Source organism: Cetorhinus maximus, chromosome 1, assembly GCF_964194155.1.
Source record: "Cetorhinus maximus chromosome 1, sCetMax3.hap1.1, whole genome shotgun sequence".
In the NCBI taxonomy this organism is placed as follows: domain Eukaryota; kingdom Metazoa; phylum Chordata; class Chondrichthyes; order Lamniformes; family Cetorhinidae; genus Cetorhinus; species Cetorhinus maximus.
The window spans coordinates 179,426,623-179,444,004 of NC_135879.1; the positions used below are offsets into that span (position 1 = coordinate 179,426,623).

A 17,382-nucleotide genomic window follows, 5' to 3' on the forward strand; every position below is an offset into this window, starting at 1 on the left:
ATCCCTGCGGTACCCCACTAGTCACTGCCTGCCATTCGGAAAAAGACCCGTTTATTCCTACTCTTTGTTTCCTGCCTGCCAACCAGTTTTCTATCCATCTCAATACACTACTCCCAATCCCACGTGCTTTTAATTTTACACGCCAATCTCTTATGTGGGACTTTGTCGAAAGCCTTCTGAAAGTCCAAATAAACCACATCCACTGGCTCCCCCCTCATCAACTCTACTAGTTACATCCCCGAAAAATTCCAGTAGATTTGTCAAGCATGATTTCCCTTTCATAAATCCATGCTGATTCTGTCCGATTCTGCCACTGTTTTCCACGTGCTCAGCTATTAAATCTTTTATAATGGACTCTAGAATTTTCCCCACTACCGACGTCAGGCTGACTGGTCTATAATTCCGTGTTTTCTCTCCGCCTCCCTTTTTAAATAGCTACCCTCCAATCTGTAGGAACTGTTCCAGAGCCTATAGAATCTCGGAAGATGACCACCAATGCATCCACTATTTCTAGGGCCACTTCCTTAAGTACTCTGGGATGTAGATTATCAGGCCCTGGGGATTTATCGGCCTTCAATCCCATTAATTTCCCCAACACCATTTCCCTACTAATACTGATTTCTTTTAGTTCCTCCCTCTCACTAAACCCTGTGTTCCCCAATATTTCTGATATGTTATCAGTGTCCTCCTTTGTGAAGTCAGAACCAAAGTATGTATTTAGTTGGTCAGCCATTTCTTTGTTCCCCATTATAAATTCCCCTGTTTCTGACTGTAAGGGACCCACATTTGTCTTCACCAATTTTTTTCTCTTCATATACCAATAGAAACTTTTACAGTCAGTTTTTATGTTCCCTGCAAGCTTACTCTCGTACTCTATTTTTCCCTTCTTAATCAATCCCGTGGTCCTCCTTTGCTGAATTCTAAGCTGCTCTCAATCTTCAGGTCTGTTGTTTTTTCTGGCCAATTTGTATGCCTCTTCCTTGCATCTAATACTATCTCTAATTTCCCTTGTAAGCCATGGTTTGGCCACCTTTCCTGTTTTACTTTTGCGCCAGACAGGAGTAAACAATTGTTGCAGTTCACCCATGTGCTCTTACAATGTTTGCCATTGCCTATCCACCGTCATCCTTTTTAAGTAATGTTTCCCAATCCATCATAGCCAACTCGCGCCTCATACCATCGTAGTTTCCCTTATTAAGATTCAGGACCCAAGTCTCAGAATCAACTATGTCACTCTCCATCTTGATGAAGAATTCTATCATATTATCGTCGCTCATCCCCAAGGGGCCTTGCACAACTAGATTGTTAATTGTTCCTTTGTCATTACACAATACCCAGTCGAGGATGGCCTGTTCTCTTGTTGGTTCCTCAATGTATTGGTCCAGAAAAACATCCCGTATACGCTCCAGGAATTCCTCCTCTATGGTATTGTTACTAATTTGATTTGCCTAATCTATATGCATATTAAAGTCACCCATAATTACAGATGTTCCTTTATTGCATGCGTCTCTAATTTCCTGTTTAATGCCATTCCCAACATCACCACTACAATTTGGGGGTCTATATACAACCCCCACTAACGTTTTTTGCCCCTTAGTGTTTTTCAGCTCTACCCATACAGATTCCACATCGTCAGAGCTAATATCTTTCCTCACTATTGCGTTAATTTCCTCTTTAACCAGCAATGCAACTCCACCACCTTTTCCTTTTTGTCTGTTCTTCCTAAATACTGAATACCCCTGGAGGTTCAGTTCCCATCCCTGGTCACCCTGCAGCCATGTCTCTGTAATCCCGACTATATCATACCTGTTAACATCTATTTGCGTGGTTAATTCATCCACTTTATTGCGAATGCTCCTCGCGTTAGGGCACAAAGCCTTAAGGCTTGTCTTTTTAACATCACTTGTCCCGTTCCCACTATTTTTCACTGAGGCCCTGTTTGATTCTTGCCCTTGATTCCTCTATCACTTTTCTTATTCCCCTTTCTGTCTTTTGTTCTTATCTTTGATTCCCCTTCCTCTGACTCCTTGCATAGGTTCCCAACCCCCTGCCATTTTAGTTCAAATCCTCCCCAACCACTCTAGCAAATGTTCCCCCTAGGACATCAGTCCCGTCCTGCCCAGATGTAACCCATCCAGTTTGTACTGGTCCCACCTCCCCCAGAATCAGCCCCAGGAATCTGAAACCCTCCCCTTCACACCATCTCTTCAGCCACGTATTCATCCGATATATCCTGCTATTTCTACTCTGACTAGCACGTGGCACTGGTAGTAATTCTGAGATCACTACCTTGAGGTCCTACTTTTCAACTTACTTCCTAACTCCCTATATTCTGCTTTTAGGACCTCATCCCTTTTTTTTACATATGTTGTTCGTATCAATGTGTCCCACGACTACTGGCTGTTCACCCTCCCCCTTCAGTATGTCCTGTAGCCGCTCTGAAACATCCTTGACCCTAGCACCGGGGAGGCAACATACCATCCTGGAGTCTCGTTTGCGGCCACAGGAACGCCAATCTATTCCCCTTACAATTGAATACCCCTATAACTATTGCATTCCCACACTTTTTACTCCTCCCCTGTGCAGCAGAGCCAACCGCGTTGCAACGAATTTGGCTGTTGCTGCTTTCTCCTGAGAGGCCATTCCCCCCCAACCAAACCAAATATCTGTTTTGCAGGGGAATAGCCACAGGAGATCCCTGCAATGCCTGCCTAGTCCTCTTGCTTTGCCTGGTGGTCACCCATTCCCTTCCTGCCTGTGGACTCTTAGGCTGCGATGTGACCACCTCTCTATACATGCTATCCATGATACTCTGCCTTGCAGATGCTCCACAGTGTCCCCAGCCGCCACTCCAGCTCCAGAACCTGGGCTTCCAGGAGCTGCAACTGGAAGGTATTGGATGAGGAGCCCTTTGTATCTTTTAATAGTGCAATGATCTCCTTTCTGTTTAATATAGCAGCGAAAACCTTTCACCCCTTCTTCACCTTTTTTGTTCCTCCTCTGCCTGATCCATTTTCTTCCCTTGTTTTCGTCCACACCTCTACTCACTTCGGTTTCTCTCCAGCACCTCTCAGTTTCTCCCTTCCCCTCCCCTCAGTTACTCACCCAATCCCTCGGTTTCCTTGTCCCCCTCCCCTCCGTTTCACCCCTTCCCCCCTCCCACCCATTTCTCCCACCTTTTATGTTGTTAGCCCATCTTATCCTGGTCAGTCTCATGGTCTGTTCCACTTTGGTGGTTTGGTGCTGAGTGCTGTGGCACGATCTGAGTAGCATCTTTCTCCCTTGATTTATGCCTCTTCATCCAGAAGAAAAGAGATTCACTAGGTTTCATTCTTATTTCTATATTTTTGACAGCATTTGGTACAATTCTGCAATGTTTATTGCTTTACTTATTTATGAACAGGGTATAATTTTCTTGAAAATCTCTGGTATTTATCTTGGATAATTTTGCTGCTTTTTTTCAGTCATTTTCATAGTTCATAGTAATTAAATGTATCTTTTGCCTTGTTTGAGATTTTCTTCAATCCACTGGCAGTTCATTTTTACTTTGTAAAGGTCTTGGAGTTTTCTACTGTGATTGTTCATCTCATTGAAGAGGTTAGAACAGGTTATGAGAGTCTATGACAGTGTAAATTGCACACTGTCTGCTGGAGAGTGTGGCTTTGACAGACCAAATGGCATTTTCTTCCTGTACTTTGTTAAAAATGGGATTCTCTAGAAAGTATATTTGCACAAAAGCTTCATGAAGACTTTTTATATTTAAATGTGTATGGTTTATGTTTGGTTTAATAGGGAGATTTGATAGAGGTGTTTAAAATTATGAATGGTTTTCATAGAGTAAATAAGTAATAGAGTAATTTTCTCAATGGCAGAATGGCCAGTAACCAGAAGGCACAAATTTAAGGTAATTGACAAAAGAACCAGAGGTGATGTGAGGAAAAATAATTTACGCAGTGAGTTATGCTGATCTGGAATGCACTGCTTGAAAAGGTGATGGAAGTAGATTCAATAGCAACCTTCAAAATTCTTGAACTGGAAAAGTTTGCAGAGATTGGAATAGAACAGAGAAATGCAACTAATTGGATAGCTGTTTCACAGAACTGGGACAGACACAATGGGCCGAATGGCTTCATTTTCTGGTGTATCATTCTATGATTCTAAACTATTATGGATTATGATTTATAATAAGGATATCCATCCTTTGTAGTATGTTATTTCTACATTAATGGCTGAGTATTGTATGATCATATTAATGATGTGTGCATTTTTTTCTGCAGGTGTGTAAATTTACTTCTTAAAGTTCAAGTTGTCGGCCCTCCTGATACAGGTAAAATATATTCTGTATAGTTCAACACAAGTTTTATTCATTAATTTTTTTATATTTGCTCATCGAAACATATTTAAAGTAATTAAAGTGTAACACAAAATGGTCTGAGCACCAGCAAAAGTATAGTCAGGTTTGGTACAGTTTTTGACTATGGAAATCAACCTATTCTTGAAATCAGAATACTTTGCGATATCCTGCAAGTGCAAGGCTGTGTTTGTGTGTGCTTATGCTTTAAAGGAACTTTTCTACCAAGGTTGTAACTTGATAACTGTGGACTCAGTTAAATAGCCTGCAGCCATAGCATCATAACAGAAAGTGGGGTTGTAAAAGATCCACAAGTACAAAAATGGTGTATGGCTGAAATTGCAACTTATCTGTTATTCAACCAATCAGCTTGGAAACTTTTTTAAATTCATTCATGGGATGTGGGCTTTGCCGGCTGGGCCCATTCCTAGTTGCCCTTGAGAAGGTGCCTTCTTGAACCGCTGCAGTTCATGTGGTGTAGGTACACCCACAGTGCTGTTAGGAAGGTAGTTCCAGGATTTTGACCCAACGACTGTGAAGGAACAGCAATATATTTCCAAGTCAGGATGGTGAGTGATTTGGAGGGGAACTTGCAGGTGGTGTTCCCATCTATCTGCTGCCCTTGTCCTTCTAGATGTTAGTGGCCGTGGGTTTGAAAGGTGCTGTTGAAGGAGCTTTGGTGAATTCCTACAGTGCATCTTGTAGATGGTACACACTGCTGCTACTGTGCGTCGGTGGAGGAGGGAGTGAGGATTTGTGGATGTGATGCCAGTCAAGCAGGCTGCTTTGTCCTGGGCAGTGTCAAGCTTCTTGAATGTTGTGGGAGCTGCACTCATCCAGGCAAGTGGGGAGTATTCCATCACACTCCTGACTTGTGCATTGTAGATGGTGGACAGGCTTTGGGGAGTCAGGAGATGAGTTATTCGTCGCAGGATTCCTAACATATGAATACATTGTAGTTGGCAAAAATGAGGAACTGAAACCTGAGTAACCAAGCTCCTCAGCTTTTGTTTCTAAAATTAGTGCCATAAAACTAACCAGTCAAATTGTTCAGAATTTTTCATGCATTGTTTCCAACCACTTTTTTTTCACTCAGGTCAATGTGTACAACTGAAAATAATTTATCTATTTTTTTTAAATGAGCACAAAATGAAAACACCTAAATGTATCCATGAAGTTGGTTATTTAATGCTCAAACAGCCTGGGCTAGTGCTGGGAATTCACCTGAATGCTGGTAATTGTCCCAGCTACTGTGGACAAGTGTAAGAGGAGCATCACTGGATTTGGGAGTTTCACCCCCACCATATTCACATATCTAACCAGAGTTAATGTGTCATAACAATCAAGCAGAAAAGTAGCAAACACCTGTGTGGTGAGGCAGTGGCAGGTGGTTTGGAAAATTAAAGGTAAAAGCTTTTCAGAATATTTTACTGTTTAAACAATCCATACCATTCAGTGTTGTTTTGGTTGGTGGGGGTTCAGGGGGCATAGCATTTGTTAGAGCCCTGATATTTATAGATGGTATGTTTCCGGCATCTTGATGCTGAACTTGGACACATTGCTTTCAACGTCAGTCAGTTATTCAGGCTTGAACCATGTGAATGACCACCTGCTTGTTGGAGACTCGGTAGTGTAAAGAATTTCACTGTGTAGTGCTACATGGATGCTAACTTACAACAGCACTGTGGAACTAAGAATGAAGTTAAAAAAACTCTTAGAATTATGTGAATAATTAGTCCACTGTAAATAGTTTCCTCATTAAAGCTACTCGATACATGAAAATATAAAGATCCTCACTGATTCCAAGTCCTGGCAGCTCTTCCTGATGTCCCAACATCCTGGCAGCCCATCTTTCTTGTTATGCTCACACTCAAGGACCTCCTTCCCAATCCTCCCATTGTACCCCACACCTTGAGTGCAGCCAAACTTTGGGGCCCTCACCATCCTGGTACATGCACACCCCAGGAATCTCCCCCACCAGGTGTCTTATTTTTATATTCTCTCTAATTCATAATGGTGAAACCAATGCACCCCAACCCCACCCCCCTTTCTCCCTCCCCTCTGCACAACAGTATGGAATATCTCTTCCCTCGCTATAAACACTCTCCCTTGTGCACTACCACCAGACATCAAGTATCACCCAGTAAGCAAACCCTACATTGTGCATCTTTGTGCTAATAAGCTCCAGGTTCCAACTCCACAGTTTAGCCAAGTACTAGAAACATTCTAATGCAGTCAAGCCCAATACAATTAACTTATGGGCTGATGGTTTTGATCCCTAAACCCCATTGTTATCAATTTGCCACTGAATGCCAAGTGTGCATTGCCATTTTCACCATATAATAGTTAGATTTGTGTTCACAATAGTCTATCCTCTGTGGTGTTGCACATGGTATATCACTAACCACAGTCACTCATTAACTATCTCTGTTGCCTTGTTCCTCTTTTTCTTTGGGCAGCATTTTCTGATTGGCGAGCAGGGACGGGGCCCGCTCGCCGACGCGTAAAATGACACGGGGTGATGTCAGGCGTTCATCCCAACGTCACCCTGCGTCATTTAGATTTTCAGTTCGTCAGGCGTGCAGCCGACTTGACTTTAAGGTTGGCAGGCAGGCAAAGAGCCCAGGCGGCCTTCCTAAAAAGCATGAAACCTCATCCACCAGCGGAAAATTTTAGGGTTTCTTTTTTGAAAAATGTGGTCTCAGTAGTTATTTTCCCATCCCCCTCAATTGAATGTGCTCTCCCTCTTGTTCCTATTACATTCCCTACCCCTTCCTGCTATCAGTTTTCATTCCTACCGCCCCTTATCTCCATCACCACCCCTATATTTTCCCTTTGAACCACCATCTTAATTTCTGTATTGTCCCTTCTCCTTTACTCTGTGGTCATGTACCTCACTCTTGATGCTCCAATCACCTCTGCCCCACTTACTCTCCCGAGGAAGGCAGTGTGCAGCCGGATCCTCCTCCATCCTTAACTAGTTGTTCTTCACCATTCCTCCTTCTCCCCGCCCTCCCGTCTTAGTTTCCTTGAAGAGGTTTTGTTTGCATTCAAAATTCCACTTAAAGAAAAAAATACAATGAAGGAAGGAACTGCCAGTATACCGTTCTTAATATTTGTCTTTTATTTTCCACCACCTGTCTGTTTTCCTTCTTCCTGGTCCTTCCTTCTCTCACTCTGTCTGATAGCTGTTAGTAATTACAGTATTTATATTTTCTACCTATCAACAATACAGGATAATTAGATGAGATACTTAGAGGTTGTTTGATTCAAAATTATACTATTTTGTTTGCAAAAAGATGCTAATTTGCAATGAAATGCAGTCTCTCTCCTGAGCTGAACAGATTTTCTGACATTAATGCAACACAAAACAAAACCTGCAACAGGTGAGTAATCAGTTTTTTTTAATATGCATACACACACACACACACACACACACACACCCCTTCAAAAAAAGCAATATTAATTGTACTCGAATAAAGGTTTTGAAATTTAACCTCAACTTTTATTCAGTTACTTCTGAAAAGCTATTGTGCAAAAATTGCTAGCATATTCCATCAGTAATTGAACAATGCTCATATGTCTTGAGAAATTAGGTGTGTTGTACATGGTTAGACGACACAATCTAAATTCAGCTGACTCTCAGCACAGAACAAAAATACCAGGTCTAGACTTTTGGTTGAGGCTGAATCTTCAAATTCAAGTTTTAATGAAGGCATTAAAAACACAATGGACAGTGGCTGTATTTAACGTATTATTGTTACTTTTACTTTAAACCCTTTTTGGACACTAGAAATTTCACTTACTGATTACAAAAATAGCATTTGGGGAGAAAAAAGTCAGACAGCATTTTGAGCAATTTATTCAGAAACTCATGGCCAGAATCTATAATCAGAGTGACAGATTACTTAGGCAAAACCCATAATAAATGGGTTTTGCCTATGTAAGTGGACATAGGAGTTATGGTAGGAGAAAGCTGACACAAAAGCTGTAAGAAAATGGGAAAAAACCATAGCTGGTGTGTAGGTTTCCCCTCTATGTTAATGCCAGACCAGACAACCAAAAGATTCAGCCTATAGACATGCTGTACTTGGATTTCCAGAAGGCATTTGATAAGATGCAACATAAAAGGTTATTGCAGAAAATAAAAGCTCATGGTGTAGGGGGTAATGTATTAGCATAGACAGATGATTGGCTGGCTGGCAGAAGACAGTGAATATGCATAAATGGGTTATTTTCTTATTGGCAGGATGTAAAGAGCGGAGTCCCTGGGGCCTCAACTTTTTACAATTTATACCAATGACTTAGATGAGGAGAGTGAAGGCATGGTAGCTAAATTTGCAGGTGACACAAATGTAGGTGGGAAAATATGTTGTGAAGAGGACATAAGGGGGTTACAGATATAGATAGGTTGAGCGAGTGGGCAAAAATCTGGCAGATGGAGTATAATATGGAAAAATGTGAAGTTGTTCACTTTGGCAGGAAGAATAAAAAAGCAGAGTATTACTTAAATGGAGAATAACTGCAGAATTCCAAGATGCAGAGGGATTGAGGTGTTCTCATGCATGAGTCACAAAAAGCCAGTATGCAGGTACAAGTAATTAAGAAGGCTAATGGAATGCTATCCTTTATTACAAGAGGAATTAACATAAAAGTAAGGGTGTTATGCCTCAGTTATACAGGGCATTGGTGAGACTGTGTCTTGGATACTGTGTGCAGCTTTGGTCTCCTTATTTAGCGAAGGATGTAAATGTGTTGGAGGTAGTTCAGAGGAGGTTTATTAGGTTGACAGCTGGAATGAGTGAGTTGTCTTATGAGGATAGGCTGGACTGGCTGGGCTTGTTTCCACTGGAGTTTAGAAGAGGAAGGTGACTTGATTGAAGTATATAAGATCCTCAATGGTCTTGACAAGATGGATGCGGAAATGATGTTTCCTCTTGAGTGAGCTGGAACTTTTTTTTATTAATTCATGGGATGTTCATGGGCTAGGCCAGCATTTATTGCCCATTCCCAATTGCCCTTGTTCAGAAGCCATTTAAGAGTCAACAACATGCTGTAGATCTGGAGTCACATGTAGGCCAGGCCAGATAAGGACAGCAGATTTCCTTCCCTAAAGGACATTAGTGAACCAGATGGACAATCGGCAATGGTTTCGTGGTCATCATCAGACTTTTAATTCCAGATTTTTACTGAATTCAAATTTCACCATCTGCTGTGGTGGGATTTGAACTGGGGTCCTCAGAGCATTACCCTGGGTCTCTAGAATACTAATTCAGTGACAATACCAGTGTGCCGCCACTGCCTCCCTTGGGGGGGGGGGGGGGGGGGGGGCACTGTTTTAAAATTAGGGGGCACACTTTTAGGACAGAGATGAGGAGAAATCCTTTTCGCTGAGGGTTGTGCAACTTTGGAACACTCTGCCTCTGGAGGCGGGGGTCACTGAATATTTTTAAGGCAGAGGTAGATAGATTCTTGTTAGGCAAGGTCATCAGGGGTTGATAGGAATGTGGAATTAGTAATACAAAGAGATCAACCATGATCTTATTGAATGGTGGAGCAGGTTCAATGGGCCGAATGGCCTACTTCCACTCCTATTTCATATGCTCATAATTCCGGAGTCCTGTCCCACTTTTGCCAAATCTCAGGATCATCTAACTGTGTTACTGAAGCCCAGGACGGCCTGACATACAGTTAAACTCCATTCCTCCTCTCCAATATTGCTGAATATCAGACAACTGCCTCTGACTTTGTGTCCTGCATACAGTATTTTTACCTTTGAAAATGCTAATAATTTAAAAATCAAGTACGTACTTCATAGAATAGTGGGCAAAGTTGGAGATTTAAATCCCCAAGCCTCCAGTAAAAATCTTATAATTTAATAATGTTCTGTCAGTGTAAATCAATGGTTCTAATGTTCTTCCTCTGATGTTCTAAAACAGCAAATCCTATCACTCACAACGAGCAATGCCACAGGAGGTCAGCAAGCAGTGTAAAACTTTCAAATATCATGAAATACATCTGCATAAAATTTGCAAACATCAATTATTCTAAATGTATATCTTACAGGAGTGCCTGATGATCAGCTTGAAAGCTTGAAAGAGAACATGACGGAGCTTGAAATCCTACAAAAGTTGAAATCATTGGCTTTTGCTGGGAAAGGAATGCAGCTGGCAGAAAAAGGTCAGGACCGAGAGGCTTTGCAAAATTTCCAGCTGAGTCTACAAGCTTATCCTGGTACGTTATTTTTGGAACTCGGTTTGTGTTTCCAATGATAAAACATTAATGATTGTCCCATGCATGCCAACCATCAATATTTCATGCTAATGGCATTTTGTGGGTCTGTATCCTTTCATGTATGCTTTTGCTGATAAAGATCAGCATAAATCCAGCCTCCTTCATAAAATCAAAATTGTTATTTGGCCTTTTAAATAGTTTTATCAACTGCATTCGTATCTTCCAAGATTAGAAACAACATTAATTCTAAAATTCTAGAACTACATTTGAACCAAGGGAACACATGTTAGCTGGAAGCACTGCACATGTGGTTTGGAATAAAATTATGGTGACAATTAACATTGTGATATGAAAAGGTTATTTTTGGAAAGCTGTGTTGCTTTCACAAGGTGGCATGAATGGGAGCTATGTGATTTGTGATGCCAGCTGCATGAGGGGGTGGGATGCTTTCCTGTTGACGTAGCTGGTGGCATAGAACATGGGTGCAACTAAAGAGTTCTTGGACCTTGAGGAATCTTCATTTAGTAGTGCCCTTTCATATTGTCGTTGGTTCTGCAAAAGAATTGGGAACAAATTATTGACTCGAGCAACCGATGCATTTGTGACCTCCTTTATGTAATTGTAAATCTGAGTGGCTGCTGTTAAGTCATATTCCACTGGCAGCCTGGAATGACCTTATAAACATTTTGGGCGGATGTGTTCTCTATCGCTACACTTGAGTGTGGTGCCTGTAGTGAAGATAAGTTCCAAGTTAGCTTGCAGCATTGAGAACAGCTCTTTAATTATAAATAAAAAAAACAGTTGCCAGCAGCATAAATATTTTTAAAAAACCTGAGAAGTAAGCACTTTGTAAATCCTTAAAGAACCAGCTAAGCTGTGTTTATCTGCTTCTCTCTTTTGTCTAGCACTTATAAAGCCAGTATTGAGGATATTTCTTGTAAAACCTTGTGGATTCTGTTTTAATTGTAGATAGTCGTGAAGCCTTATACCTTTTGGTACAAGTTCTGTGGAAACTTAAAAGGAAGCAGGAAGCTGTCTCTTTTTGGCTAAAATCCTACAGTTCAGTGACAAAAGCAGCGGCAGAAAAAATGCAGCAAGAGAACACCTTAAAGTAAGTGAAATTGAGTTCAAGCATTGTGTTAAAAGGAAAGTTTAAAGCACCTTGGAACATTAAGTTTTACTTAAGGAATCCTAAGATTCTCTTTAATAACCAGAAATATTGTGGGATACAGTAATGTAGTGGTTATGTTAATGAATCAGTAATCCAGAGGCCTGAACTAATAATGTAGAGTATGCTTGGTTAAACCCCACCATGGCAGTTTCAGAATTTGAATTCAGTTTAATAAAAATCTGGCGCCATTAAAAGTGGCCATAAATCAGCCGGATTGTTTTAAGAACCCAATGGCTCACTGATGCCTTTTATGCGCGATGACTTGCCATTCTGGTCTAGTTTGGCCTATATGTAACTTCAGTCCCATGCAATGTGATTAACTTTTAATTGCCGTTTGAAATGGCCCAGAAAGCCGCTAGAAAGAAATAACACCAACTTCTCAAGGGTAAGTAGATGTGGGCAGTAAATGCCAGCAATACCCATATCCTGATAATGAATTCAAAAAGAAGGGTGGTGATTTAGTATGCTGTCCTTTCACCTCTGGAGCTAGGCCTGACTCCATCCAAGACTATTTTGTTGAAAGGCTCCTAACTCTTCAATTAATAAGGATCCACTGAAATGTTTGGTCAGTCTCACTGCTGTTCCAAATGGGTGCGAAGCCGTAGCACTGTTCCCAATTCAGCACTAATTTGGGAATCTCACATAGGCTATATGGATGGCAGGCATGGAAGCAGGGAAAAAAAACACACCCTTGAAGTAACAAAGTGCTTTTATAAAGTTTGGGCTAAGCATTGCTGGGGTAGAAAAAATGTAAGGCTTGCACCTTGCAGGACCACGGGACACCCCAAAGTGCTTTACAGCCAATGAAGTACTTTTGAAATGTAATTACTGTTGAGATGTTGAAAATGCATCAGCCATTTTGCACACTGCAAACTCCCACAAACAGCAATATGATAATAATCAGATAATCTGTTTTTGTGATGTTGATTGAGGGATAAATATTGGTCAGGACACCGGAGATAACTTTTCTGTGTAATAGTGCCATGGGATCTTTTAAATCCACCAGAAGGGACCTCAGTTTAACGTAGAAGCCACCTCCACAGTGCAGCACTCTCTCAGTATTGCACTGAAATATCAGGCCTGATTTTTGTGTTGAAGTCCTGGAGTGGGACTTGAACTTACCACCGTCTATCTTGGAGGCGAGTGCGCTACGATCTGAATCACATGTGACACAGGTAGAGTGAAAGGAACTTAGCTGTTCAGTGCCTCATCTGGGAGTCCTTAATGCTGACGTTGTGTGGGTGGGGGAAATGTTTCGCTTCCCATTTTTAATTAGTGTCGAGTCCATCACCTTGAGTAACCCAATTTTTAAAAACTAAAAAAAGTTTATAAATCTTCAGCTCCCAAAGGCAGCTCTGTGCCTGCCCGACAAGGTAAAAATCCTGTCCAATGTTTTCATAGACATCGGGCTGTAACCCCTGACTAGCGTCGGAAAGTGCTGGCCTGTGGAAATTTGAAGAAATAGATGCAAACTTACCTGGTCTTGAAAATTGTGTTGCCACTTCGAATCGCCGGGGCCTGCATCAAAAGGCTCCTCACAGGTCACAGCGAGGTCTAGATCCAGTGTATTCAAGGAGGCCACAGCCCTGTTTTTACAGCACTTGCTGCAGATAAGTTTAAAGAGCCATGGAAATTGACAGGCCGGAGGAAAGCAAGTGTCCAAGGTAACTGGATAGGACTTAGGGGTTGGGGGTATCTGGAGGTCTGTGGGGGGGTGGTGGTGTCAGAGGTCTAGTGGGGGTTGGTGTCTGGAGGTTGAGGGGGAGGGAGTGCCCGGAGGTGGGGGCGTTTGGAGGTCGGGGGGGCGGGTGGGGGCATTTGGAGGTCAGGGTGAGTGGGGGGGGTCTGGAGGTCGGAGGGTCTGAGGTCGGGGGGGTAGTCTGGAGGTTGGGGGAGGCGTGGGGGGGGTTCAGAGGTTGGAGGGGGAGAGGTGGGGGGCGTTCGGAGGTCGGGTGGGCTAGGGTGGTCTGGAGGTCAGGGGAGGCCAGAGGTTGGAGGGGTCCGGAGATCAGTGGGGGGACCATAGGTCTAGGGGGGGTGGTGTGGAGGGGTCCAGAGTTTGGTGGGGTTTGGGCTCCAAGGTCGGTGGGAGTGGGAATCTGATGTCTGGGGGAGGGGGAGAGGTCAGTGGCGGGGGAGGGGGGAAGTTGGGGTTGTCGGAGGTCAGGGGGGATGGGGGGGAGTCCTGTGGGGTGGGGGCAGGACAAGGTTGTGAGTCCCTTGGGGTCGGTCTGGGTCTTTACAATAGTTACCCAGAAGTTAGAAAAGATTTTAATTCTAACTTTTTCTGGGTAACTATTGGTATAACCCCAGTGGAACCATCGAAGTTTGCGATTTAAATTGTATTTTTGGATGGTTCCCAGCGCAGTTGTCCAGGGTAAGTTAGCACTTCTGGGCAATTACCATGCAAACCCTTGCCTGGGAACTTGCCAGAGGGATTCCCCAGCGCATCTTTGGGGTACCCCCCCCCCCACCAATCCGACACTGGGGAGCGCGGAAGTTACGGGCCAACACCTCTTCATTGCAAAGAGCCAAACGATGAAAACTGAAATGGTTTATTTTGGCCCTAAGATATCAAAAAGTTTACTTTCAATTTAACTCCAGTTGCCTGATAACATGTAAGATTTTTAGCAAAATAAGATTGGGTACAATCAATCCAGCTCTTAGGGGCACAGCATCCACCATAAGAGACTAAATTGGTTCATGAGAGAAAGAGAAATACTTATACTGATTAGTAAAGGACACTGTTCTCAGGTTGAGGTCTCTACACATTGTTGAGGCAAAGTGCAGGGATGTATAATGTCCATCTGGTCCTTGATGTACCTGACTCTAATGTTGAATCTGGCCATCAAACTAGAAAAATATCCCATTATCCAGCACTGTCATCTTGGGATTATTAAAAAAAAACTTCTGTTTTCTTTTCCAGAAAATTCCCCATATTTTTGATTTCTCACCTCAGAGAAATAAGTACTTCAGAGGAAGAAGCTGTTTCTGAGAAGTTGCAGGAATATTGCAGCAGTCATTCCGAAGAGAAAGTAACTTTACAATTTCTGAGGCCAATGTCTTGTTCATAACCTTCACAAACTATCTAGGCCCATCTCAAAGAAAACAATGGAGGATATACTGAATAAGCAACCAAATTAAATGATGTTCAAGAACAGGCGTGGACTGCCTTTGCTTAATTTGGCTAGGAAACAAACCTTTGTGAATATGGAATATTGTACTCCATTTACCAGTGTTGAAAGAATACTGAAAGATTTCTAAAGTAAAGTTATTACAGGTTGTTCAAGTGCCTGTTTTATTGGGTTGAAACAAAGCTATTAACTGGTTTGTTATATGATTATATGATTATATATGTTATATGATTGGAGTGAACTAATTTGAAAGAATTCATTACATTAGCAATTTATTTGTATATTTATGAAGTTCACATGGCACTGATGCAAAAGCGCATGTTTAAATGTTTCCAAGGATGAAGCATTTTGTACAAAAGTAAATGTTGTGAGTAGAATTATCTCTGGAGGTCTAAGTATCTTTTGTACATAAACAGATATGACTTCAGATTTCACTAATAAGCAACAAGACAGATTCAGCTACTATAATGCTTTGGGATTTCTAACTCTGCCACCACAGAACATGGGAACAGACTCTAACATCTTAAGCCTGTTGTGCCATTCATTTAGATTGTGGTTGATTTTACCTCAACTCCATTTACCCATCTTTGCTCCATATCCCTTGATACCAAAAATCTATTAATTTCAGTCTTGAAAATTCCAGTTGATCCAGCATCCTTAGGGGAAGACCTTCTGTAATTTAAAAAATGTTACCACTGAGCTAAACTTGACTCTTAAGAGGTTAAATTCACAACGTAGCAGGACTCTGAGATTAGGATTGGGTTTCAGATGGATTTTCTGAACCAGCGTACTGAAGGCAATGCAAAAGCATTTTAACATTCCATTGATTACACTCTTTGCTACTGTGACAAATCTGTTCATTTGAATTTAGGGACCATTGCCAAATTAGATTTTCCTCTTCAACACAAAAACAAAAATACCTGGAAAAACTCAGCAGGTCTGGCAGCATCTGCGGAGAGGAGCACAGTTCACGTTTCGAGTCCGCATGACTCTAGGTTCTGTTGAAGAGTCATGCGGACTCGAACTGTTAACTGTGCTCCTCTCCGCAGATGCTGCCAGACCTGCTGAGTTTTTCCAGGTGTTTTTCTGGATTTCCAGCATCCGCATTTTTTTGCTTTTAACTTAGATTTTCCTCTTGTTAGGGAGTGGCATGCGATGACTCAGTTTAACTAAAAATTGATGTTAAGAGATAATCCGTGAGATAAAAAGAGCCCTGGGCTGAAGGCCAGAACGCAGAGGAGTTGTTCTGTTTAAGACAGTTAAGACTACCCACCAATTTGAGGAGGCATAATGGGTTCATTTGTTATGATTTATTATTTGAAGATTGTATTGCATTGTATTGATTGAAATAAGTGGATTTAACCATAATTGCTGCCCTGTATTGTCATGGCCTATGAAATAAATCAGCTTTAACAAAACACAATTATGATTTGTCTCAGCAACTGTTTACTTGGTCTGCCTTTAGAGAAACACATGTCAAAGACAAATATTCAGTGCAGATCATAGAATGCTATTGTACAAATAGATGTAGGGTTTTGGGAGTCTTCTCAGAAGATAGCAAGTCTGTTTATAGGGGAGACCGACTCCACTGAACCAGAGAAGGTGTCTTTGCGGGTCCAAATTAATTACAGAACTTATCAATTAAAATAGCTTATTAACACAAGTTCATAACATTGGACAAAACCTGATGTGGGACAAAACCTGGCTCTTAACATAACATTAGCAAATTACTCCATCACTTATTGCTTAATTCCTTCTAATATCATTCATGCTGCACACCAAGCTAAATATGCCCAACATATTCTGCCCTCATCTGTTGCAGAAGCCCTCATCCATATCTTTGTTAACTCTAGACTTGACTATTCCAGTGACCTACTGGCCGCTCTCCCAACTTGCACACTCAGTAAACATGAACTCATCCAAAACTGTTGCCTATATACTAACTCACTCCAAGTTCTGCTTTCCACTGCCTAGGCCCTAAGCTCTGGAATCCCCACCCTAAACCCCTCTACCTCATACTTTAAGATGCTCCTTAAGACCTACTTCTTTGACTAAGCCTTTAATCACCTGTCCTAATAACTAATTTTTAAAAAATTCATTCATGGGATGTGGATGTCGCTGGCTACGCACCTTATGTGGCTAGGTGTCAAATTTTGTTTGATAATGTTTTTTGTGAACCACTTTGGGGTGTCTTACTACGTTAAAGGTGCCATATAAATTCAAGTTTTTGTTGTACCCTACAAATTCTCAATGCACCACCATCAAATCCACACTAATGCAAATAGCTCCCTTCCTAACAGCACTGTGGGTGTACCTACACCACATGGACTGCAGTGGGTTAAAGATGGTGGCTCACCACCACCTTCTCAAGGACAATTAGGGATGGGCAATAAATGATAGCCTTTCCAATGACCCTCACATCCTATGAACGAATAAATAAAAAAGGTACCTCTTGCAAACAAAAAGTGACAAGCAAAAACTGGCAGATTCAG

The 17,382-nt window shown here is 41.8% G+C and overlaps 1 protein-coding gene across 1 annotated transcript in view; it reads left to right on the top strand.

The window, feature by feature from the left end:
- fancg (FA complementation group G) overlaps positions 1 to 16,316 on the top strand; it is a 63,738-nt gene extending 47,422 nt beyond the window's left edge. Inside the window, exons 11-15 of the mRNA XM_078550373.1 lie at positions 4,278 to 4,327; positions 10,418 to 10,585; positions 11,555 to 11,696; positions 14,683 to 15,827; positions 15,940 to 16,316. Coding sequence (XP_078406499.1) covers positions 4,278 to 4,327; positions 10,418 to 10,585; positions 11,555 to 11,696; positions 14,683 to 14,830 — 508 coding nt within the window. The 3' untranslated portion in view covers positions 14,831 to 15,827; positions 15,940 to 16,316. The remainder of the gene's footprint in view (positions 1 to 4,277; positions 4,328 to 10,417; positions 10,586 to 11,554; positions 11,697 to 14,682; positions 15,828 to 15,939) is intronic.
- The last annotated feature ends 1,066 nt before the right edge of the window (positions 16,317 to 17,382 follow it).